We start from the raw sequence: 25,493 nt of genomic DNA, 5'->3' as shown, positions 1-25,493 counted from the left end.
TAGGAAAAATCATTATTTTAATTTTTTAAAAAAAATTTTTTTTTTTTTTTTTTTTTTTTTTTCCCATACTTGCTTCTCGAGTGAAAACTGTTTTGCCAGTGTAAGGACACAGCCTTTCTGGCTGAGCTACAGAACTTCGGAGGGGAGGGTGTATTTTTGAAAAGGAGCAGCCAAATATGCTGAAGTTGCTGAACAGTTCTATGAAAGAACACAGCAACTAACTATTTTACAGGCTTGGTAGCAACAGGCTTCCTTTTCGTCAGCAGTCACAGATCTTAAGGGGTTGGGGTCTCCTCCTTGGAGTACAGAGACCACACGTTGTGACTGTTCTCTTGCAGTGAGCAAAGTGAGTTGGTTTTGAGGTGTTTTACAACACGGAGCTTGCAAAATAGGAAGTCTCCTAATTCTTGCCAAAGAGGAACCGAGATGCCACAAGTTTATTTCATTTTCCTTTAAATGTGTGTTATAAAAAAAAAAGCTTTGCAGGGGTGGGAGGGAGGTTCCAGCCTTCCCTTCCCTCCCCAAAGAACCGGGACTGAAAGGATGATCTCTGCTGACTTTGGTTGGTTGTTCCTGCAGTCCCTGATCCGAACAGACCATGGAACTGCTGTCAGTTGGACATCCTGAGCGTGTGCCTGGAAAAACCCAATGTTGACTGTTTTGCTTTCAGGTTTTTACCAGCTTTACTGACGGCGGTGCTGACCAACCACTTGGCCTGGGTGCCCACCGTCATGCCCAACGGCCAGCCCCCCATACGCATCTTCCTGGAGAAGCATTCTTCCCAGAGCGTGGACATGTTGGCCAAGACTCATCCCTACAACCCTCTGTGGGCTCAGCTCGGTACGTGGCAAACACCTCGAAACCCTCCAGCAGCTCTATGTGCGCAGTGGTTTTTATGGATGCTTGTTACTTCCCCCCCAGATTAATTTTTTTTTTTTTAAACTCAAAACAAAAGTGTGTATTTCAAACTTAGAGGTGGTCGCTGTATTTTTTTCACATGTGCTGTAATTTCTTAAGGCATTATCAATTATAAAATGGCAGCCAAACAGTAAAGCCCTCTTCAGTCATCTATGGCAGGTCTCTTAAGGTCACCTGCCCTGGCGATGGTGGAGGATTGCAGTCCTCCTCTGCTCTTCCCTCTGCAAGGAAAATCAGTGTTTATTTTTTGGGATGCTGCAATCACTAAGCCTGGGTCTGGAAAGAGCAAATCAAGGAAATCCACCTTTTGATAAGAAATGACCATACTCTCAATAGAAGAGGCAAAGGAATGACAGGAAACCATGACGAGGAGACCCCCTGGGGAAGGTCTCAAAGCCCAGTCCATTGGGTAGCGAGTCACCCTGGCTTCTGGTTGCCGAGTGGAGAGGAGGAGATGAGCTTCCACTCTGGTCAGACCGTCCTGCTCTGCAGACAGACTCATGGAATGGAAAGGAGAGTTTTGTGGGGTTGCCCTGTTGTGGAACAGGCAGCAATGGCCAGGGGCTTGGCATGAAGACTTGATTTCAGAGCTCATGGGACTCCAGGGACCCACTGGGGTGAGGTTGGCCACATGCACAGGAGCTTCCTCAGGTGAATCTGGAATTCAGTCAGAATAACCCCCCAACCCATCGTAGAGCTCCAGGGGAGGGCAGAGAGGAAGGTTGGTGTCACCGTGCACCCGCCACTGTCCCTTTTTGCCCTCGTTCTTGGCGTAGGTTTGTTTGTCCTCAAAGCTTCCTCTCGGTGGGTGAAAGTTCAGCCCAGTTTCCAGACTATCCCGGGTAATTCAGAGTAGATGCCTCCCCTCTCCCGTGGCTATATAAGGAACCTGGAGAAGAGCCTCTGTGAAGTTTGGTGGTGTGAATGCTCCCTCATACGTGAGATCAGATGTCCCCCTGACCAGCGTGTCACCTTACAGCCGATACCAGCAGCATCTTTGGGATTCTCTTTATTGAAAATAAAATACCGGCGTAGCTGTCCTCACGCTTCTGCTGGAGTGTTTTTCCATTGTAGACCAGGCCTTTGAAAAAGGGCCACAACAATTGTCTGTTGGAAGAACAGTTTGTTTTAAAGATGGAAACTAATTGGCTGTTTTGCTTCCCGTTCTAGGTGACCTGTACGGGGCTATCGGATCACCCGTGAGACTAGCGAAGACAGTTGTGGTGGGCAAAAGGCATGACCTGGTACAGAGACTGCTTTATTTCCTTACCTACTTCATCAGATGCTCTGAGCTCCAAGAGACTCATCTCCTAGAGAACGGGGAAGATGAAGCCATCGTCATGCCCGGGACTGTGATCACCACCACCCTGGAGAAGGGGGAGGTGGAAGAATCAGAGTACGTGCTTGTCACCATGCACAAGAACAGGGGCAACCTGCTGCCCACCGAGTCTGAGGACACGAGAACTCCCAACTGCAGCTGTAAATACTGCAAATGTCCCGTTTCCCTTGCGCAGAACATCGAAGGTGTGTCACAGCAGGAGAGGGAAGACGCTCAAAACACCCCTAAGGTGGAGCTGGAAACGTCTTCGGATGAGAACAGAACTATTGTTCCTGAGGAGTGCCAGGAAGATGCTGCTGAGGTGAAGCAGGCGAGACCCTGCCTGGAGACGCCGCTGGAGACGGTGGTGTGCGCGGGCTCGGCCTCGCCGGAGAGACGAGCGGTGCCGGAGTCTGCTCTGGAGCCCACGGCAAACGCCTGGAGGAACGAGGAGTCGCTGGAATCGGGCAGCCCGGCGGTGGGGGTGACGAGGTCCCCCGGCATCGCTGTGGAGAAGAAGCCTCCAGACAAGCTCTTCTGCGAGGCCTTCCCTTGCGGCGCCGCCGAGGCGCAGACGAAGGTGACTTTCCTCATCGGAGACTCCATGTCACCCGACTCGGACATCGAGCTCCGGAGTCAGGCAGTGGTGGAACAAATCACCAGGCATCACAGCCCGCCGGCCACGCAGGAGGGAGCGCCTGCTGACCCCAACTGTGAAGCCAAACAAAACGTCGAGGACCAAAATAGAGCCTGCGGGACAGCTGACCCCTTCCCTCCGGTCCCTCCTCAGCATCAGAGCTGGAACCCAAACCCCTACACCGCCGAGAGCATGAGTCTGTTTGATGAGTATTTTACTGATGACAGCTCAATTGAAACCCGGACTATTGATGATATTCCAGGGCAGGCAGCGACAGACCTCCTTGCTCACAACAGTAGTTTAGAGTTTTCTAAAAAGCTGTGTACAAAGACTGGCAAAGCACCTAGCGAGTTTTGTAAATTTATGGACTCTGTTCGACAAGAGACCTACAAAAACTGCTTTAATGAGCAGGACCAAAGAGAGAGCATCTCTATCCGCGTCCCCCATGGGGACAGAGAAAACGTAGAGAAAAAAGTCGCCCCGGGAATTGATTGGGACATTCCAAGAAATGAGAGTTCAGACAGTGCCCTGGGTGACAGCGAAAGTGAGGACACGGGTCATGATCTGACCAGACCAGGCGGGAACTATTACGGAGGAGAGCAGGAGGACTGGGCAGAAGAATACGAGATTCCTTTCCCTGGGTAAGTTCTCTCCGGCAGCAGGAGAGCCTAAAAAAGACAGAGCGTCTTCTCATGTCACATGTTGGGAGGAATGTAGCCCAACTTGGCATCAGCCGTTGGAAAAGTGTCTCCTGAGCTTGGTGCTTGTAAAAGAATATAGAGAGATCAGGGGTCTGGAAAAAAATATTCATTGTGCATCGAGAATCTTGGCTCGTGTCCTTTTCTTCCACTCCAAAGTTGACTTTAAACTCTTTTCTTTTTTAAAAGTGCTTGAATGAAAGTTAGAAGAGAGATGAGAAATGTGAGAATGCAGCCTCTCTCTAAGCTGAATTTGGTGTTTACTCTTGTACGTCTCTTGGCTGTGCCTTTCCTGCAGGTCAAAGTTAGTTGAAGTGAACTCTGTCCAGCCCAGTATCGCCAATTTTGGAAGATCCTTACTGGGTGGCTACTGCTCCTCCTATGTCCCCGACTTCGTTTTGCAAGGAATAGGAAGTGATGAGAAGCTGAGGCACTGTTTGGTGTCGGATTTGTCTCATGCTGTGCAGGTAATTAAGCTATATTTGGTAAATTTATTTGTCACAGTAGGGAAGGGCAAATGTTTTTGAATGTACAAACCTGCGGGAAGTGGAAATATTTACTGTCACAGCTCTCTCTAGGTTTCTCCAGTCCCAGGTCACCAATTTTTTTCTTTTCTTTTCTCTCAATTAATGTATCTGAAAAAACAAGACTATTTCACTGCAAATGTAGTCCCCTCTCCAGCAGTTCCCTGTCCTTCTGGAACTGGGGAGCCCAGAACTGGTCCCAGTGCTCCAGCTGGGGCCTCCCCAGGGCAGAGCAGAGGGGCAGGATGACCTCCCTCCACCTGTTGGTCACACTCTTCCTGATGTCCCCCTAGGATGCTCTTGGCCTTCTTGGCCACAAGGGCCCATTGCTGGCTCATGGAGGTCAGCAGACAACTTCAATTGCCTGAAGTCAAAAATTGAGAGGATACAAAAGGAGGGAGCAAGACTTTATATCCTTATTTTCGAGTGAAATGCCTTCTTGGCCACAAGGGCCCATTGCTGGCACATTGAGGTCAGCAGACAACTTCAATTGCTGAAGTCAGAGATTGAGAGGATACAAAATGAGGGAGCAAGACTTTACATGCTTATTTTCAAGTGAAACAGTAACTGCAGCCCAGTCCTGTGTGAAGTCCCTGTGGGACTCTTTGGAAAGAGGTGGTTCCGAACAGTCCAGCCCAAAAAATGTATCGGGGAAGGACTGGGGGGAGGTCAAAATACTCCCCTTTTTCACATCTCCATGGCTTTGGGCAGGAGCGAGGAGCCAGGCGCAGGCTTGGTGCCTGACTCCCTCTGCTGGGCCCTCCAGTGCAGGGAAACCAGTCACAACTGGGAATGAACCCGTTAACACCCAGCCATGCTGGAAGTTGGTACTTTCTGTTAAAATACACTTTAGAGATGTCAGAGCTCTATAGCAAAACCCAAAAGATTTCACTGTCCAGCTTTCAAGCCTGGAAGGAAATGAAAGAAACGACGCAACGATCCTTCTAGGTCGGCGTCTCGCTCCCGGTGAAGGGTGTGGGGTTTTTGTGAGAAGACCCTTGTCGTTCCTCATTCTCAGGGTTCTTCTCTTTGTCTGTTTGTTTGTTTCCAGCATCCTGTCCTGGACGAGCCCATCGCGGAGGCCGTCTGCATCATTGCAGACACGGACAAGTGGACGGTGCAAGTGGCCAGTAGCCAGAGGCGGATGATCGACAACAAGCTGGGGAAAGAGGTGTTGGTCTCGAGCCTGGTCTCCAACCTGCTTCATTCCACTCTGCAGCTTTACAAGCACAATCTGTCTCCAAACTTTGTAAGTGGGAACGACAATTGAGAGGGAGATGGGTTTTTTTTTATAGCATCCTTTCGCTTTGTAGGTTAAGGAGGGTGTAAAGTTCTGCCTAATTTGTCTGTTTCCCCAATTTCGGTAGCATCCCTTCCTTGGAGATTTTCAAGACCCGCCTGGATGCAGTCCTGAGTAACATGCTCTAGCTCTGGGCAATCCTGCTTCAGCAGGGGAGTTGGACTAGATGGTCTCTATGGTCCCTTCCAACTCTAAAATTCAGTGAAATTCAGTGAAATCCCCTGATGTAGCTTTTTGAGCTGTCCGTTTAAGCGCTGCTCCCTAATCAAGACGGTTCCCTCATTAATCCTGATTTAACGTGCAATCAAAGGCTTCTGCTCAAAAGTGAGAGTCTTGCCAGGGAAGAAGAATCTGCCGGTGTCTTGCTAATGGTTCCCCCGGGCAGGGGGTCTCCCGTGCAGCCCTGTCTCCTCCCTGACCCCTCTCCCTTTGCTTTCTAGTGTGTGATGCACCTGGAGGATCGGCTGCAGGAGCTGTATTTCAAGAGCAAGATGCTGTCCGAGTATCTCAAGGGCCAGATGAGAGTTCACGTCAAGGAGCTGGGCCTGGTGCTGGGGTACGATCTCCCCCTCCTCCCGCCGGGGCTGCCCTGGGGTGAAATGGGTCCCTACGTGGGGCTGGAAACATGGGGTGGCACAAAACCACCCGTGGCAGCAGGATTCTCCTCAGCCATGGCTAAATCCCACAGGATCCCCCAGCTTTTCTCTCTTCCCCGGGGCAGGAAGGTGGGCCCAGCACTCTGGAGCTGCTCAGGCTCTGTCCTTGGTTGGTCGGGGTCGTGGTTCAGATGTGTTTAACCGTGTCCTGATGGACCAGGAGAGTCTGTCACCACCAAACAATGTGGGCACCTGACTCCTCTGCACGGGCTTTACCCAACGTGGCAGAACCCCCCTCTGTGTCCTTGTAGGGCCCATTGTTCCCCCCTGGGGGTGTGGGGCACAGGAGGAGCTATTCCAGGGGTGTTTATAGGAAGGCTCGGGAGGGGGTGAGCTGCAGCCCAGTGCCAGCACTTCCTTGGGAGCTGCAGGAGGAGTTTAGCCTGGTCATGGAATCACAGAGTGGTTTGGGTTGGAAGGGACCTCAAAGCCACCCCCTGCCCTGGGCAGGGACACCTCCCACCAGCCCAGGTTGCTCCAAGCCCCCTCCAACCTGGCCTTGAACCCCTCCAGGGATGGGGCAGCCACAGCTTCTCTGGGCAACCTGGGCCAGGCTCTCACCACCCTCACACCAAACAAGTTCTTCCTAAATTCCTCTGCTCCTGCGCTTTGTCCCCCAACTATCGCTCCCTTTGAGGGCAGGAAGGAACCTGCTGGTTTTCCTCCCTCCATCCGCTTCCTCATGGCTTTTGGGAGAACCCCAAGGACCAGGGTGGTGGGGGCTGTAACACGGGGAGGGGATGCTGAGAACATCCCAGTGGCTGCAGTGTGTCACCTTGGGGGAGCAGAGAGGGCCATTGGGGTCACTTTGACTTGAGGAACCTTCTCCTCAGCCACTCAGAGGTGCATAAACTCCTGGCCCCGGCGCAAACGCTTGGGCTGGAGCGGTCGATGTGGCCACCAAGGCCCATCTACACTTTGCCTTCAATTAAACATGACTCTTCTGCTTCCTTCCAGGATTGAATCCAGCGACCTGCCCTTGCTGGCGGCGGTGGCCAGCACCCACTCTCCCTACGTTGCCCAGATACTGCTTTAAAATGCCAGAGGCCACAGACAGTGACTTTTTTTTTTTCTCCCCACCCCCCTCTGGAAACCGAGTGGGAAAACAACTTGTTCTGGCTCCTTTCTCTTTGAAGCAATTAAAACAAACTGCTCCTGGAGCTGCAGCACCTCCTTATATGACTGCAAACAGTTGGAGACTTTTCCTCTCCCGCTCGCTCCTTTATATAAAAAGGATAAAGATAAAACTGAGTTAAGTCCGGGATCTCAACCACAGAAAAGCAAAGATTTCAGCAAAAGCTGAAGATCCGCATTTTTTACCAGTTTCTGCCCCAGTGGCTGACTCTAATTTATATTGGGAAATGCACACGGACGAACTGCTTTGAGAACTACCTGATGCTGGTGGCAATTAGAGACTTAACGAGGAGGCAGGGGCTTCCGAGCGGCCGCTGCCGCCCAGGAGCTCGTTAAGGGCTGTGCCATTCTCCAGCGGCGAGGATTTGTAAACAACTGCTCCTTTTTCACACCACACTCAACTCCTGGAGACTTCCCGGAGGAAGAACAGGGCTTGGGGCCGGGGGGGGGGAGGGTTTGTTTTGTAAAAAGCTTATTAATGATGCTCAGCTCCAAAATTTATTATTTATGGTCTTTCTCCTGGGGAGAGGGAGGGAGCAGCCGACAGACAGACAGACAGACCAGCCATGGAGATTCTCTTTCTGGGCCGGAGGTTGTAACCAGTATTAAATGTTTATAATGTTTCAATGTTGCTTTATACTAAGTGATGCTTTTCTTCCACAACCTAATCAAAATGTTAAGGAAAAAAAAAAAAAGAAACACCATAACCTAAAGAGAGGGTTGGCTGAGATTTCCCCCTGGGGTCCCTGCAACGACATGACCCTTTACCTCTAACTTTTTTATGGTCTATAATGTTCTTGCAACGTCATGTTCTTTTTTACAGCAGTCAGTCAGTCAGCCAGTGAAATAACCAACTAGGAAGAATTGTACCAAAGCATCGGGGGCAAAAAAAAAAACCTGAATAGACTATTACCCTTAATTGCTCAGGTAACGAATTGATATATATTTTTAAAACTGTTCTACAAAAAAAACCCGACCCTTGATTACAGGATAGCGATAGCAAAATTATTTTTGGACAATTCTACCCTTGATGCAGCTGATTCTCCTCCCTTTTCTACTCACTCGTGGAATTACCAGCAGGAAATGTTGTTTATTTTATTCTCAGCATTTCTCCTTTACCCAGCCCGCGCTGTTTGCTCCCTGTATATACAATAGCTGTAGGAAGGGCTGACGGACCCAAGCTGGTGTCAGTAATAATGTAAATAGACAGGGGTTGGTGGGTGGATTCTGTTTTCAAAAGGCTCTACTACCTCAGTTTAACTGGACGCTTCATCACAGGCTTCGCTCCGCGTGTTTGTCCCGGCACCTGGTTCTTGTTGCAGGTTTTTAGGTTCTGTTCACATCGATGGCGTTTTAGCCTCTTGGAAATCGGTGGATTTATCCCCAGAAGTAGGAGATAGATGTGTGTTCACGTGGTCGCTCAGCTCTATAAAGGGGTCTATAAATAGGCCGTCCTGTAATCACCTTGTCAGCAGCGTAGCCCGCCTGCTATTGTTGTTTGCCGAGTTATTTTAAATACAAATCTATTTTAACCATTTGATAAACTCCAGAACAATAGGAGAGGTCCCTGCCCCGCCGCTGCCAGCCACAGAACCCTCCTCCCTTCCTTCGCTGGGGCCAGGACTTCACCCCCGGTGGGGTTTTTTTTCAGTAATATCTCAAATCCATGACTGTAGATGGATGCAGATCTCCTCCACAGGCCCTTTCCTGGTGGGACTGAGTCCCCCCCAGCCAGGACACCCCACGTTGGTAGAAGGCAGTGGCACCTGGAACTCTGGTGTGTGTAAAACCCCGCGCTGACTGCTGCAGGGGAGGAACGGGGCTCCATCTGGGATCCAAGGGTAGGTTTCTCCCCTGTTCTTCAAACGTCCCTCCTTCGCCACACAATTCCATGACGTCTGGCTTTTGGAACGAGCGCAAAATGGTAGGGGCCCAGTTGTGTAAACACATTTTTAGCATGAAATATCGGATTGAGCTCAGAATATGAGTTTTTAACTCTTTGCTACGATCCGGTGCGCGGCCCGTAGTTATGATTCTGCCCGATGTGCAGCAGTGACCCAGTGCTGGCCTGGTGGGACCCAGCACTCCCATGCTCCCGGGCAGCACCACACTGTAGCCCCAGCACTGCCAGGGCCCTGCTCATAAGGCATCCTCACAGGAAAAATACTGCATTCTCCCCCGTTTAACCATTATGGGGCAAATTGTGGGTATCGCTACGAAGAGCTCGGACTCTCAAAAGGCCCTTCCACGGCTGGAAATTGGTGTTAATTTGAGAAGGAGAAAAAGGTGGTGGTTGGGTGGCACCTGCCTCTGGCTGGCACGACCCGGGAGGGTGTGTTTGGTGTGTCCCAGAGGGAGCAGGGACGGTGGCTCCCGGGGGGCACCCCCTGGAGCAGCAGGAGGTGGAGCCCCCACCGACCCCCCGGCCTGGGGGGGCTCACCCCCTCTCCCAGGGAACTCTTAGGGTACGTGAGCAGCGTGGTACGTGAGTCTCTTTGTTAAATAATACAAAAAAGGGATCTTTTACAGAACTATAGCGTCGGCTTTTTAAAAGGTATCTGGCGATTGTTTTATGTGAATAGAAAACTAACGTTTGATTTCTTTTTTTTTTTTTTTCTTCCACTCTTACCAATCTCCATTAACATGTCTTAATTTTCTGGCTGAAGACTCAGTGTACTAGGCACACAAATGAGCAAATTTGGGTTTTGTTGCAATTGGCAAACACTGGGCTGCTAAGAACAAAACAATATTTAAAAAGAAAGGATTTTACACCTTGCCTATGTTTTCCCTCTTAGTCGTTAGAGATGTTTTATGACTATTTTTTGCTTTCTCTAAATTATTTAGATGGTGGTACTTGTAAAATGCTGGGTAAAATGTACATACTTGTTATCTCTTCTGTTTTTGTATATATTTCCCAAGATGTGCACTTGTATTATAATAACCATTCCCAATTTTAGGGGAAATTTGTGCAATAAATACAGTATGTCCATTTACTTCTGGTACATTTTTGTGTCCATTTTTTGTTCTTGCAGCAGGAGCGTGTGGGTGAGGGCATGAACTGTGACCACCTCGGGGCTGACGTCGGTCTCTCTCCTCTCACCCATCCCTCTGGGACGTGTGTCCCAGTACTCAGAGGGGCTGCAGCCATTGCATCTGGGGGCTCGTAAGGAATTAGTCGTTTCAACTAGGAATTTGTGCTTGAACTTACTGTCCTGTCAGTTGGGAGTGTCGTTGGCCCAAAATGTGATGGGAAGAGGGGGATGTGGCTCAGTCCACACTGATGTGGGACTTTGCAGGAGGAGAATGGACATGTGTGTAGTGATGTGGTCCCATCCACTACCAAACTCGAGCACACAAGCAGAGTGTCTGTCCTTCCTCTCCTAGAAGTTCCCGTGTTTGTGCCCAGCTGCCCAGTTACAATCCCTTTTCTGTCTCCCCGAGCCGCTGCGCAGGAGTAGAGGTTATGGAGAAGTCTTCCTAAGGCTTTATAAAATGTAATTTCAAACTACGGTGTAGTGCTGTCGAGGAAAGTGAAGTAATAATCACACAGCAGGAAAAAAGAACGTGGGAAGGTGTCGCAGAGCGTCCCTGCAGCAGCTTTCAGAGCTCTCAGGTGAACATGGGTCCTGTGTTCTTCAAGAGGGAATAAATAATCCGCAAAAGATGGAGACCTTTGCCTGAAGTCGCTGCATCCTCTGGTTTGGATGAGCTTTCTCTCCGGTAGGTGCCTCCCCCAGGTGCAGGCGAGGGACGGGGTGAGGTTGGTGGCCACGGGCTCCATCCTGTGGCTGCTGGTCCGGAGCCAGCGCCGCGATGGCAGCGCAGGAGAGGGCTGGGATCAGGGCTTTCTAGGAGTTCCCCTTCCACCTGCCCAGTCCCCTCCTGTAAAAAGATACCTGTGTAGTTTTCGGGCGAGGTGAGAGCCGGTGACAGGGTATCTGGGGGGGTGTTTGGCCAGTGGTTACATGAGGGGTAAATTCAGCAGTAAAATCCCTGCAGCATCCAGAAACCCCCCATGTTAATGCCCGGGATTGATTTCCTCCTTAACTCTGCAGCCAGACTGGGACGTAGCACTTTTCCTGCCAATATTTTTAATGTATTATTACTCCTTTTCCGCAATTCCCTTAATTTTCCTGAAACAAAGGGGAAAGCCAATTCTCTCTTGCCTGGGCAAAGGCAGGGCAGGCAGCCACGGGCATCCCAGGTGTCTTCCATCCCTCAAGTGATGACCGGGGGCTCTGCAGAAGAGCCTGTGATTATTTCCTGTGCGCTCCTGGTGCAGAGTGACCACGGGGCGATGTCCGGAGCCGCGGGGCAGGAGGAAGCTCTGTCGGTGTCACGGCAGGACACGGAGCTTCCCACGGAGCCGTGGATCCCCGCGGGAATTGCAGCAGGAGGGGCCTTGTGTGGGAGAGGTGCTGCGGGTCTCCTGCCCCCCAGGGAGCACTGGGCAGCCTGCTCTGCCATGGCCATGGCTGGACACGTGGTGTGGCCTCTGGAGATGAACAGCTTCCTGTGAGCCATCACCCACTTGGGGTTTGAGCAGCTCCTCTGGGCTCTCCCAGCCCGTCTCCTCCCGGGATGCAGAGTAGCAGGAGGAAGCACGTTGCTCCCATGTCTCTGTTTATTTTCCTTACCGAAAACATTTGTACAGAGGCAGAATTTGATTTCTAAACCTCTGCCTGTTCCAGCTGTTTGTTCCCAGCTGGAGCTGAAGACATCTGCTCCCAGGGTGGGAGCTGGAGCTGAAGACATCTGCTCCCAGGGTGGGAGTCACTGCTGGAGCTCCCGAGAGCCAGCCGCAGCGGGGCACGGGGAGCTCTGAACACCACCACCGGTAATTACCACACAGGAGGAAAAGGTGACGAAGGCAGAGGACAGCGAGGAGCTGTGGTTTGAGATGTTACTGCTGGAGAGGCTCCCTGAAGAACATCACAAAGAGCTTTGTGGTGAGGCACCAGGCGTTGCTGGCGGAGGGAGGTCTCCCTCATGGTCACCTCTACCACAAGATCGTATCTTCTGGACAACCTCAGAGCCACCACACGGTGACACCGCTCCTTCCCCGGGCCGTGACGTTGACACACGTCAGCCCAACGCCCGCACGTGACGGCAGCCCCCGTGGCTCCAGGCCCTGCCCAGCATGGCCACGCTGTGGTCAGGGCACTTTGTGCAGGTGGATCCGGCCTGTCAGCACCTACGGGTGCCCCACCATCCGGGCTGTGGCGGGCACAGGGTGGAATAACCAGCCCCAGTGGCCTGTGGGGCCAGCCCAGCTCGCTCAAGTGGCTCAGGCACCCTGGTTCTGCCACAGACACTTGCTGGGGTTCCAAGGCTGAGTTTCCACCAATGCTCTGTGGTACAGTCAGGCCAGCAGCTGGGTGCTCGGCCACCAGCGGGGGTGAGGAACTGTGCGTGACTCCTGGGCAGGACGGTGGAGCTCCGCTGCCGGTCGGCGTCGCTGAGACATCCTGGAGCAGCCGCAGGTCCTTATCACAGCACCCCAAGGGAAGTATTTGGGCTGTAGGTTGGTCACGGATTTCACAAGCAGCACAGGAGATAAGGAGATGCCTGTTCTGGTGACGCAGCTGCTCTGCCTGTCCCATCCCTGGGCAGGGAGAGGAGCCTCAGACCGGGGGAGGCCCCGGGTGATCCACCCTCGCTCCCCAAACTCCTTCCTGCTTTCTCTTGCTGTTGTTTTCCTTAAGGACCTGCAACCCGGCTCCTTTGGGAACAGCTTTTCTGTGGCTGTGTCTTCTCAGAGATGAAGTTACTGACCAAGGAAAGTCTTCAACTTTTCTTACCCCCGGGTGGGCGGTGGTGGCAGGAGGGACACGTCCTGCCCTGGCTCCTCTTTTCCCATTACGAGTTAGAACCTTGTGTGAGCAGGAGGGACCCGCTCCCTGCGAGGCCACCCAGGGCTGGGGGAGCCCCCAGGGCTGTCCCTGGGCCTTTTAGCCCCTAAAAACATTGTTCAATGCTGGAATTTTTCTTGTTTCAAGATTTCATCGACCCTGCGCCGCTTTCTCAAGGGGAACTCTCTCTGACCGCCGTGCCTCTGGCTGCTCCCGTTGTTCATTTTCTAACCATCATAACCAGAGCATCTGTTTAATCTGGAACTTTCTTTTTCTCCTTCGTTAACTCCTTAGTGTGAGTTTTAGTGCCATGGGTGGGACAGACTCAGCTCTTTTCTTGAGGAGAGCCAGCGAGGGGGTGTGGGACGTGGCCGTGGTGTCCTGTGGTGTCTCTGCTGCGTCCAGCCGTTGCGAGGGGCGAGCTGCAGGGCTGCTCTCGCTGCTCTTTCCTCCTCCAGGAGGACGGGCTGAAGCCGTGGCTCTGGGACACACGTACGCGTCGCTCGTGGCATCGCTGGGGCCGGGCGGGAGAGCTGAAGGTGGAGTTTGTCCCAGCCTGTTAATGGAAAACAAATGTTTTCCCTGAGTGCCGTGAAAATGAAACTGGTGTTTCTTATGGAAGGCCGTGTAGCCTGGCTAAGAGAGAGCGTTTCCTTGAGGAGCGAGCACCTTACTTCCTAAAGGCATGTTGTTTTAGTTCTCTTGGCCAACAGAGTGAATTTCTAGAATGTTTCCACTGATGTCACTGAAGAAAAGCAGTTTGTAAACAGCCCGGAGCCAGCCCAGGGAGCAGCAGGGAGAGCATGGGGAGGCAAAGCCCAGGTCCATGCAGGGGTGGTCACAAATTTGGTCAGCTCCCAGCGCTGAGGCTGGAGGGGAGGTGGGAGCTCTCCTGAGCAGACACCCTCGCTCACGGGTGCTGGTGTGGGGATGGGGACAGGTCTCTGTGTGACACAGGCGTTTGTCCACAGGCACTTTTGGGAAGAGGGTACAAATGAGTTCGTGCGCTTGATTTTTCCTGGCAGAGACACTTTTCAACTTCAGAGAGCTTCGATGCGTTTGAAAAGACTACATTCAGCAATTCTTCTATAATTACTTCAAAATTACAGCCACGAGCAATTATATTTTTCAATAGCTTATTGAGTGTCATGAATCCTAAGAAATTAACGACCAAATTTTCAAGGAGCAGATTTATTAATAGCAGCTGTAACTAGAAATCTTGTCTAATTTTGATCACCACCGAAAGAGCAGAAAGACTAAGGGCTCCTGTTTCCATGTATTAACAATATGACTGATAAAATTTGCGGGAGACATTCTCGGCGAACAAGATAATTACAGCTGTGCTGCTTGTGCCGCAATAATTAATGATCCTGCGCTTTATTCTCCAGGCTTGTTTTTCTTGTGCAGCTCCAACAGTTTAAATCAAGGTCTTGATCCCTGTCATTTCACGTGACATTGTTCTGAGGCTGGTGAGGCCGTAAAAGCCATCAGCCCGGGGGCAAATTTATTTTTCAAAATACGGTTTAAATCCGCAAACCATTTCTTAAATTATAGGTTAGTGAAAAGCAGGCCCTTCCCATGGAAACAGATACAGTTTTTTAAGAAGTCTAGGCTTGGACTGATTTAGCATGAAAATCCAGGGCCCTGTCCTGGGCTGGTGAGAAGCTCCTGCCAATTGCAGCTCTTCAATGGATTCAGACTCCTCATTTTTAGGGGGAAAATAATCCTTAATCTAAACACAGCTTTTCAAATATGCTGTAGTTCTGTTGTTTTCCCAGGCTTGCTGACCCCACGGGATCACAGGTACCTGTGGAAGGTGACCTTTTGGTCTGTGAAAGCTCGAGCCATTCGGTAGAAGACCCCACCAGCTTCGTTGGGTGCAAGTCATCAGTCAGAAATACGGGGCCAATTCCCCCCTTTTCAGAACACGTGCAGAGGCAGTTTGAGAAGAAATGTCTTCCATCAGCAGTGCCCGTCTCTGCCTTCATCACTTACAGTCAAAGCATGAGAGCTCATTAAGCGTTGCTAATTAATTTGTGAGTTGGCTATTTCCTGTTCAGACTGTTAACTAAGGAGGCAGCTGAGCGTCATCCCCGGAGCATGTGGCCGTGCTGCCACCTCAGCCAGGAGAAGGCTTTCACCAAAGGAACTGTAACCCCCTCCTTGCTCCTGGTGTCACCAACAGTTCCCTCAGCCAGGACCCAGATGTCACTGCTGGGCTGTGCAACCAGCACCACACGGGCACGTTTGTGGTGTCTCTGGCACCGTCTCTGCTCACAATCAACCAGTGCTGGCTACTGGCCCCATCCCTGGAGGTGCCACTGGAACTGCTGGTGGTCCCACCTTGGACACAGGCTTCTGCTGAGCTCTGCTCTCCGTTTCTTCTTGTAGTCCTCTTGCTGCTGGGTTTGGTTGCAGGTTCTTCACCATTTGTATGGACATCCTGCTTTTAGACCACAACCAGAAAAAACCTCTGGGGTGGTTCCTGCTACCTCAAGGTCTCCCAAAGTACAAGCCCACAGATTGTTTCCATTTCTCCTGGTACCTTCTTGAAAAAGCGCAGCACGTTTGTAACACCCTCCTGGAGACGGGCTCAAATAGTACTTCACAAAATAGCAACTGTACAGCCGTTGTTTATATAAAAGAAAACACTTCTACTGTGAAGGCAATTTTGTCCTGGATAAAGACAGCAGCGAACCCTAAGTGTTTAAATGCAGCGCAGGCTTCTACGGAAAGAATCTGCCCACTCGGCCAAGGCTCTGAGAAACATATTAGTTGCTAAAACAGTTCGAAAAATTCAGATGTTGAGATTTCTGCTGGTGCCATCCACGGCTTTTAGCACACAGAGTATCCCTGGTGGCACCGAGGGGAGCTGGGGCACTTGGAGGGCAGCTCATCTGCGACGTGTGAAAATACAGCGAGGCCTTTTCAGCTTCCCAGACAAGCCAAAGTTTGCTGGTTCAAGGTGCGCAGTCATTTCAGAGGCAGTTATTAAAAATAATATTTCCTTGACAAGATTATTCTTGGTGTCACAGTGTTTCGGGAAGTCCATGTGATTCCTACGGGCCAGGCAGGTCCCAGCATGAATTTCATTGTGCTCCCCTTTCTCATGGAAATGGCAAACGTGTTTCCAGACACAGCAGCCTCCGTCCCCTCGGCACTATTTCAGACTGGGCAATGCTCACACCTTGATTTTTAGAAATGAAATGCCTAAAAATCTAAAGAAATAATTTCTGCCTCAATATCATCACTGTCGTCCTGCCTGATAAATCTTACCCTGATGTTTAAATGCACAGTGTTGTAGTAAGAAACAAACAAACAAACAAACAAAAAGCAGCCCATTCTGCTCTGAGCAAGAGAAACGACTTCCACGGGGGGGTGACTGGAGGTAAGTGGTATTTGTGCACTTAGGTGGCATCTGGTTTTATTGGGCGGTGCACTGAGCCACGCACTCGGTAACTTGCATCACCGTATGATTCATCCCATCAGCTGACCTTCATCTAGCTGCTCTTCTGCTTTTATTTCCTTTGCTCCCTACCAGTTACAGTAAAGGAAATTCTTCCTGTCTTTCACAGACAAGGCTTCCTTTCATTCCAGGAAGACTGTGAATGGTTGCGCTTTTAGCAGTTAAAAAACACCCCAACTGGTTCAGTCCTCTCCTGGAAGAACACAGGCTGGACTAACACTCCCCTCTCCTCTCACTTGACCCCCAGACACCATGTGTGTTCCAGGAGTTGCCGTGTGTCAGTCACAGCCTCCCCTCCTGAAACCCCTGCAAGGAGCTGCTGTGGAGCCTCGGGGTGCGGTGACGGGGTTTGCAGCGAGGATCCTCCTTGTTTTGTGCCAAAAGGAGAAGTGAGTGGGTCTTCCTGCCTGCTGTGGGACAGGCTGAGAGAGCTGGGGGGGCTCAGCCTGGAGAAGAGAAGGCTCCAGGGAGACCTTGGAGCCCCTTCCAGTCCCTCAAGGGGCTCCAGGAGAGATGGGGAGGGACTCTGGATCAGGGAGGGGAGCCACAGGATGAGGGGGAAGGGTTGGACCCTGAAAGAAGGGAGATTTAGGTTAGAGATTAGGAAGAACTTCTTTGGTGTGAGGGTGGTGAGAGCCTGGCCCAGGTTGGCCAGAGAAACTGTGGCTGCCCCATCCCTGGAGGGCTTCAAGGGCAGGTTGGAGGGGGCTTGGAGCAACCTGGTGTGGTGGGAGGTGTCCCTGCCCAGGGCAGGGGGTTGGAACTGAATATTCTTTAAGGTCCCTTCCCACCCAAACCATTCCATGATTCCAGAAGCAATCTAACTCTGTGCTGTCTCTTCCTGGTGCTGTGCCTCCAGCTCCTGCTCCACACCCAGCGAGGCCACACGCGTGTCCCTCCCCTGCAGCTGAGGAAGCACGGCCGGGGTCCCTGGATGTCTTGGCTTTTTGATGCATAAATGGTGAAAGAGAATCCGGTGGTCTGTCTCCAGGATCATCTTGGATGTCCACTGCAGGACAGCTTGTGGGCTGTGGGAGGTGGCCACCACAGGTGCTGGGATGCTGCTGGGGATCGATATCCCCTGCCACCACGTCTACCACGGTGCAGAATTACTGTGTGACATTACCAAGGCCAGGGCCTCTGGAAGGAGGGCAGGAAGGGAGGAAAACCACCCCGGGTGGAAGAAGAGTCAGCTGCACATCTTTTTAAAGTTAAAAATAGCCAGGATTTTGTCTGCAGAAGACAGTGTGTTCTGTTAGGCTGTGACATCATGTGAGCAGGCCATACGCTTCTGCATTTGAAGACCAAAACCCGAGATGCCGAAAACAGGAACTTTCTGGCTATTCTGCATGCCTGAGATTGAATGGTTTCAGTGAGCCGCCTGATATCATCTCATCCATATGGTTGCGCTTGGGTGGGGGAGCTAAACATCTCATTAGCTCCGTAGGGTCATTAAAAGCAGGAGAACAGATCATAAGGAATAATAAGGATGTACGTCATCCCGCGAAGACAGATGATAAAAGCGACCGCCTCTGACAGCGAGCGCTTCGATGAGAGGGGACCCCATTTCCCAGCGCGGAGGAGCCGAGCGCTTGCTGACTCCCCAATGTCAGAGGGAGCTGTTTACACTCTCTTCATCAGAAAAATCAGACTGACAGCACCGAAAAGTGACTAAAAGCAGAGGATGATACAGGGAATTTTGGCCTACATAACTTTGCAATGAGTTCACTGAGCATTCCTGGCGCCCCGGCCTGAACGGACTCTACTAAACTGCGCAACATTTCTTCATAATCAAATTATAGTTTATCCCCACACAGAAACACAAACACTTGGACACGTATCTTGCCACAAACACACAAAATACGTGCCCGCAGTGGGAAGCTGAGGCGATGCTGGAGGGATTGCTGTGCTGGTCTGGGCTCCGATAGCAATGCCCGAGTGCTCTGGCACTGACACCCATGGCAAGAGAATGGTAAGAATTGCAAATCTTGGTCTGGATTCAGATGCTGTAATGGTTCTCGGAGGAATTCACAAACAAGTAGCATGTATTCGGGGGCATAAATCAGAGAAGTAGCATGTGCGGCATTTATTCACAATTTCTTAATTGAGTTGATTGCCAGTTAAGAAAAAGTCTAGACTGCTGGCCTGTTACTTGGCAGCAGAGAGGTTGTTTATTATTTTTCCACATGCTCAGAGAATTACTCCATTTACTTAAAAAAGGAAAGGACTGAAATCCTATTTACTCTAATCTTTATCATATTTAAACTGGCTCCTCTCTGTAGACATGCCCTGATCTTTTACTAGCTCAACCCTGTCAGCCAAAGCGTTGTCCGCTCACAAATGTCAGAGATACACAGAATGGTAATATTGAGTTATGCAAGTGTTTGGCTTTTTGCCTCTGAAAATAACTCTTCAGTAGAAAAACACAAATACCATCGCGTGTTCTCTCTGGGTTATAACAGGTCACAGCCACAAAATCCTCACTGTTTGTGAAATCTTCTTGCAACTTATAGTTTTACAGCTTTAAGCAGCCCCCAAAAATTAATGAGAGAGACATTAAATTTTTGGAATAAGATGTGTTGAATTGGCTGCTGATGCCAGACGACTGGTGGGGAGTTTCCTATGGCAAGAGTGTTCTTTTATTGTTTTGTTGGTTTTTTTTTTCTTTTTAAGCCTTCCTCTTTATCTGTGCCCTGCCCATTCTCTGACCCGCCCTCCCCTTTCTAATGGTTTTTGGCATGAGCTTTCCTACAGACACACGAAGAAGATCCTTCAGCTGAAGTTTTAACCTGATTAGAACAAGAAAGCAAATGCAAATGGGGTAGTCACTAGACTCCAGATTGCCTCCTGTCAGGGCAGGTTTTCCCCCGCAGCCCCCACCTTCAGTTTTTTTCAGGCTAGAGCTTGGACATCTGTACCCTGTTGCTGGATACCTCCAATATCTAGACAGGTCCATATGCTCTTTCAGCTTTTGCCAACAAAGCGCTGGGGCTGGAGCGGAGTCTCCGTAGGCTGTGCGTAGTAAGAGTGAAACAGCAGAAGACAGACAAACCGTTTGACAAAAGAGCCTGTTTCAGACAGAAAGACAAGGCAGTCCCATCACCGAGAGGGTGTCTGTTTGGGGCAAGAACTTCTGGCTTCGATCAAACCAGCCGTTTCTATTTCAGATGGTATTTTATAACAATTTAAAATGGTTTTGTCAGTTCTTATTCTGTTTTAGCAGACACTTTCGATAATGTTGTGCACTGCACCCTGCCTGGGGCAGATGGGATGCTGTGGTGACTTGGCAGGAGTCTTTTCGCTCCCGATGCCGCTGGCTCCCCTTTGCCAGAGCGCGGTAAGTCGGCGCGGGGCGGCGGCAGGCGCAGGCAGGACGGGCAGACAGCCATCCCTCACTTCACTTGCACCTTTCCCCTCACTCGGCAGCAGGAGGAATGCCCTTCTCGATACGTGCCTTTCCACACTGGGACACGGAGGGGAAATGAGGTAGATGAGAACATACATGTAAGCGTCACGGGACAGCCAGGGCTGTTTCAATATAAATAGCTCTCACTGTCCTCGCTGGCAACTTTCAGAGAGCCCGTATCAATGCACGGCTTTGTTTTCATAGAAACCTTAGTAAATGAATAGCAAATAACCTAATTCAGCGTTTGCTTCAGCAGATTGCTCCTGACTTGGGAACTAGGACTGCAGAAGTGGACCGGTGTATGGCTGGCTGGGCCTTACCCGACACAACAGCCAGGGTGAGATGTTCCTAACCTGCTCCGTGTCCTCAAGCATGAATCACAGGATGGTTTGGGTTGAAAAGGACATTAAAGATCATCCAGTTCCAAGCCCCTGCCCTGGACAGGGACACCTCCCACCAGAACAGGTTGCTGCAAGCCCCCTCCAACCCGCCCTTGAACCCCTCCAGGGATGGGGCAGCCACAGCTTCTCTGGGCAAATACTGGTTGAAATATCGGTTATTTTAGAATTTCCACCTGTCCTCTATGAAGCTTTTCCTGTAGACGTCCCATAACGTGGCCTCAGTTGAGAAGAGATGGGAGCTAAGACATAGGAAATGGTTAATCTCTCCAGCCAGAGCTGTGGCTCAGTCTGCTCCAGGGAGCAGCTGGGGCTTGTCATCCCCCTCTCTTCGCATGTTAATATACTCTTAAGACCTTTCAATCTCCAGGCTCCCTGTGTTCACAGTACATTCACACCAGCACTCAGCACATTAGAGACCATCAAAGATGTGTGACAGGCAACTCAAAAAAGCAAGCAAAATTGCAGCTGAAGGTAAAGCAGAAGTAGAGAAAGCCTTGTATCCCCCCATTTAAAAGTTGTTAGGCTTCCCATTTGTTTGAGTCTTGTTAATTAAGGCTGAGAAATAAGGGTTTGACTGTCAGGATGACCTCTGTAATTGCTTATGTGTACATGGCTTTCTAGCCTTCAGGAAAAATCTGTATGTGGAAGGAAAACAAGGCTACTCTTGAGTTAAAGAGAAGAGATGGGGTTTTAGTTTTAAAAAAATTTGTTATGATACAGCAGAAAGATAAAGATCCCACAATTCTCATGCTCCATTTCTACATTTTACCATTGTCCCTTGCCTTGAAGCTCCAGGAATACGCACAGTGGGGAACTTTGCCTCAGGAAGAGCAAAATTAGTGGGACAATACAAAATGTCCGTTTCATTCTCGCTTCTGATTTTGCAAAAATAATTTAGTATTTCATATTTTCTGGGACGTAATTTCAGAAATGGAAATTTTGAGCTGCAAAATGCTGTTTTAGAGGGGAGATCAATGCTCTTATCTAGGTACCTGATTAGCGTTGTGCCATTTGCAAAAATGGAACTTCCCCACAAAAGGTGCACTTGCACAAAATTACTGATTATCCCTTTGGCTCCCTCATTTCGCACACTTTTACTGCCCTGAAACAAACACGTTCTACTCAGGAAGTTCATCATCAGAATATATGGTAAGAGTTTGAAGAGATTCTTCCCATTGGGGGATCCCAGAACATTTTGTTTTCCTCTAGTCAGGCAGAGAATTAGTTTGTACATCTTCCTTGCGGTGTGTTAACCACATACTTAGCCAGTAGTTGCTGCCAAGGATCTCTGAAGGGGAATTTTTTTTTGCCAAAACTAAGAAATCAAAAACAATAGCCCAAGAGCCGTATTGGAGAACCAGAGGAAGGAAATTGCCAGGCTGTAATAAAACTCACGGGAACAAGAAATATAGAGAATACATGAAAATACAAGTAAAAAATATTTTGGTGCATGGTGATTGTTTATCTTTCCCACTGGGAGAGGTGAGGAAGTTGAGTTTTACCCTGAAGAATCTGGGATGTGCACACGGCGGTGAAAGGCGTGAGATTAAAAGGCATCTTTGGGAGTGTCAGTGAACCCAAACAATTGAAGGAACATACCAGGGGGAGGAGATGTCCTTTGTAATTTAGCTGATCTCCTCAAATGTTTGAAGCAGAAACATTTAATCTCCTGAGGTTGCAACTCATCTGTATAAATAGCAAGACACCTTCAATTCTTATATATAAGGCTACAAATGCTGTTCATAAAAAAAACTATGTGATAAGTAATGGTGCTTTAGTTGGGCAGAGTGATACAATCCAGACAAAAAGGAAGCAAGTTTTCTCCTCCACACAGACAATAGGCATCCTGCTCGGCCACATCCTTTAATCCCAGCCCTGAAATTACTCACTTGTGAAAGCTCCTTAATTGTGTTTAACTACATAGGCTTTCCCGTGTGGGGACACAGGCTGTAACACCAGTAAGCAGTTAGGATCATGGCACTCGTTTCCACTCTTTTCCAGATATTTGGGAAAATAAACCTGACAGCTAAAATAGCCCCTGGAATAATTGCAGCAATTAGAGCCATTACCTACCCAAATTCAGGTATTTTCGGAGCGAGGTAGGCCGTGTTTCACGGGCCAGTTGAGCCAAGCAGTTAAATTGGAAGAGCAGCTTTGGTTCCTGTTGAGATCCTCTCTCTATTTTCCTGCTCGATGTCCGTCTCTTGCCTGATCCACAATAAGGAAGATAATTTCTGTGCCAAAGAAAAAGGAATTGTTAGGCTACTCATTTTATTCCCATGTTGAGTCCCCACTTCTGTGCTATTTTGACTGCAGGAATGCTGAAGAGCTAGAATAGGTGGTAAAGTGAGTTACCTTCTTAAAAAATGGGATTAGGATTTAAATTATCACAGATCCCTGAGAACTGTCACAGCACAGATTACAGTTGCATTTTTATTCTAGTCTTCCATTAAGGTTTTTTTCCAGCCACCTGCACTTGGGCAAGATCGACTAATCTTTTACATGACCTTTAACTATAAACTGAGCCAATAAAGAAAAATTACTTTATTTGCTATTACATCTCTGGTATTAAAAAAAAAAAAAAGAAAAAAAGAGGGAAAAAAGAAGAAAAACAGAAGGATTCATGCTTCAGCTGTTTTCTACTTGCTTCTCCTCAATTACTCAGGAAAACTTTTCATCTCCAGCTTTTTGATTTGGTTTCCTGGCAGGGAATCTCAAAAGATTCCCACACTACTGGAAATAATATTTTATGTACTGAAGTTGGAAAAGGATAACGTGTTCTGCCAAATAACTAGTACAAACTCCCGACCTTTGGAACAATAATAGACATGGTATTTGGAAATGTTAATTTTACCACAGAAGTTCAAAATAAAGTAAAAAAAATCATAAATAAATTGGTCTTGATAGACTTTACCGGACTGAAACCGTGTCCTTACCTGATTGTAATTTTTGAGAGCATCTTATAGTGTCTTTCTAGTGGTAGCAGCGTAATGACTTTGTGATGTTAAGAGCAGTTGCTTTTAAGATCCAGGCTATCCATTCCACTGCTGTTGTTCCTGCAATGATACCAGGCACAGCCCCAGAATAAGTCCACGGTTGAGGAAATGTCAAATTTCCTCAGATTTTTCTTTGATGGAAACACTAGAAATATTATAAAACAACTTGGAATGGCCAACAAAGTCCTTCAGCACAACAAAGATAATTGTGCCATAAAGGGCAAGCGGTAAAGAGAAGGGGAAGGAATAGCTGGAGAAAGGGAAGAAACAAGAACACTCTTGTTTATTAGGAAGGAAATAGAAAAAAAACCAACAACAACAACAAAAAAAAAAAGGACAAACACAAGTTGTTTGCCTGCACAGCTTTGATCTCAGAAATTTACAAAACTGTGCTCGGGCGAGGAAGGAAATCATCCAAAGCCTGTTTGATACACGGCTGCTGCCTGTTGTCCCCGAGGGGCCGGCAGTGCTGGAAATCCGGGTCCTGGGAGGACTCGGGCACCAGCCCAGGTCCCCACCAGCCTTCAGAGCCCCACAACCCCTTTTTAGCAAAGGCTGAGATCCAAATTCCACAGGTCGGGCTTCCCACCAGGGTGCTGGACCCCGCCAGCCCTCGGTGAGCCAAGCTGGGATGGACCGTGTGTCTGGGGAATCTGCGCCCCGCAGCCCCGGGCCCGAAGCCTATGGCTTTTAGAAGCTCCAGAATCATAAAGGTAAATATTCTATGAACTTCGGACTGTGAGAAAAAAGGTGGGAGCGCACAGGAAGTAACAGTGAAGAAACGACACACTGGTGTTTGGTGTCAGGAGAATAAAGTTTCCCTGCCCATGGAAACTCCAACTGGAGAAGTCCCACTTGAGGTCGAAACGCAATTAATGCAGAAAATGAGTTATTTTGGGTGTCAAAGCTGAACAGAAGGCGTTCTGAGGAGAACCTTGGCAGGGCCCTGGGAGCTGTGAGGGGAGGAGGGTGCGGTGACACCTGGGCCGAGCTCGAAGGGCTACCGCTTACTGCCGACCACCGGCCCGCGCCAACCGACAGTCGGAGGGGCAGCCGGCAGCAGGGTCATAGAATCATAGAATGGTTTGGGCTGGAAGGGACCTCAAAGATCATCAAGTTCCAACCCCCCTGCCCTGGGCAGGGACACCTCCCACCAGACCAGGTTGCTCAAGGCCCCATCCAGCCTGGCCTTGAACCCCTCCAGGGATGGGGCATCCACAACTTCCCTGGGCAACCTGTTCCAGTGTCTCACCACCCTCATAGTAAAAAATTTATTTCTGATATCTAATCTGAATCTTTTTTCTTCCAATTTAAAACCGTTTCCCCTTGTCCTATCATTACACCTCCTGGCAAAGAGTCCCTCCCCAGCATTTCTATAGGCACCCTTCAGGTATTGAAAGGCCGTTATAAGGTCTCCCCGGAGCCTTCTCTTCTCCAGGCTGAACAATCCCAGCTCCCTCAGCCTGTCTTCATAGGAGAGGTGCTCCATCCCTCTGATCATCTTCGTGGGTCCGTGCTGACAGGGCCGCCCGGCGCCGGGACCCTCACCCGCCGGGGGTCTCCCCTCAGCGCCGGGACCCTCACCCACCGGGGGTCTCCCCTCAGCGCCGGGACCCCCTGCCCGCCGCCCGAATCCCCTCAGCCCCGGGACCCACACCCGCCGGGGGTCTCCCCTCAGCCCCGGGACCCTCACCCACCGGGGGTCTCCCCTCAGCCCCGGGACCCCCGCCCGCCGCCCGAATCCCCTCAGCGCCGGGACCCCTCCCCGCGCCCCTCAGAGTCCCTCGCGCGTGCGCCAGGCCCCGCCCAACCCTCGCGAGCCTTCCCTCGCGCCGCTCCCTGACCCCGCCCCCTCCCCACCCACGCCCGGCCGGGGGGCGGTGCTCTCCCCCAGCCCCGCCCTTCCCTCCGCCCCGCCCCCTCGCCCCTCTGGTTGATTTTTTAGGTTAAAGCGCCCGCGCTCGCGCTTTTCCGTCCGGAGGGGGATGCGCGCTGTGTGAAGGGAACCGGGGGCCGGGACGGCGGCGGCGACTGCTGGCGGCTTGAGGGGAGAAGCGGGTTCGGCTCCGAGCGCGGGGCTCGGCGAAGGGATCCTCCGGTGCCGCGTCGCGAAACTCCTCGCCCGCCCGCGCCGCTTTGTGAGGCCCCGGCTGGGCGGAGCCGCTCCGAGCGGGCGGGCGCAGGGAG

The 25,493-nt window shown here is 50.3% G+C and overlaps 1 protein-coding gene and 1 long non-coding RNA gene across 2 annotated transcripts in view; one reads left to right on the top strand and one right to left on the bottom strand.

The window, feature by feature from the left end:
* Positions 1 to 470: 470 nt before the first annotated feature.
* Positions 471 to 10,187, top strand: LOC106891434 (folliculin-interacting protein 1-like). The gene is made up of 6 exons (XM_014947949.1): positions 471 to 840; positions 2,089 to 3,514; positions 3,870 to 4,038; positions 5,147 to 5,344; positions 5,836 to 5,951; positions 7,009 to 10,187. The coding sequence occupies exons 1-6, from the start codon at positions 732 to 734 to the stop codon at positions 7,085 to 7,087; spliced, it is 2,097 nt and encodes a 698-aa protein (XP_014803435.1). The 5' UTR covers positions 471 to 731; the 3' UTR covers positions 7,088 to 10,187.
* Positions 10,188 to 19,661: 9,474 nt separating this feature from the next.
* Positions 19,662 to 25,493, bottom strand: part of LOC106891513 — a 6,305-nt gene continuing 473 nt past the window's right edge. Inside the window, exons 2-4 of the long non-coding RNA XR_001412704.1 lie at positions 23,247 to 23,366; positions 22,384 to 22,544; positions 19,662 to 19,966 (exon numbers count right to left, since the gene is read on the bottom strand). This is a non-coding gene — a long non-coding RNA (uncharacterized LOC106891513). The remainder of the gene's footprint in view (positions 19,967 to 22,383; positions 22,545 to 23,246; positions 23,367 to 25,493) is intronic.

This window comes from Calidris pugnax, unplaced genomic scaffold (assembly GCF_001431845.1).
Source record: "Calidris pugnax isolate Ruff unplaced genomic scaffold, ASM143184v1 scaffold27, whole genome shotgun sequence".
In the NCBI taxonomy this organism is placed as follows: Eukaryota; Metazoa; Chordata; class Aves; order Charadriiformes; family Scolopacidae; genus Calidris; species Calidris pugnax.
This window is presented reverse-complemented; position numbering and strand designations above follow the sequence as displayed.

What these genes read in the sequence shown, in the direction of transcription:
- LOC106891434 (XM_014947949.1), top strand. Translation starts at nt 732, where the DNA reads ATGCCCAACGGCCAGCCCCCCATACGCATCTTCCTGGAGAAGCATTCT. An exon ending in CCCTCTGTGGGCTCAGCTCG is followed by an intron (nt 841 to 2,088) that starts GTACGTGGCAAA and finishes TTCCCGTTCTAG; the next exon opens with GTGACCTGTACGGGGCTATC. An exon ending in ACAATCTGTCTCCAAACTTT is followed by an intron (nt 5,345 to 5,835) that starts GTAAGTGGGAAC and finishes TTTGCTTTCTAG; the next exon opens with TGTGTGATGCACCTGGAGGA.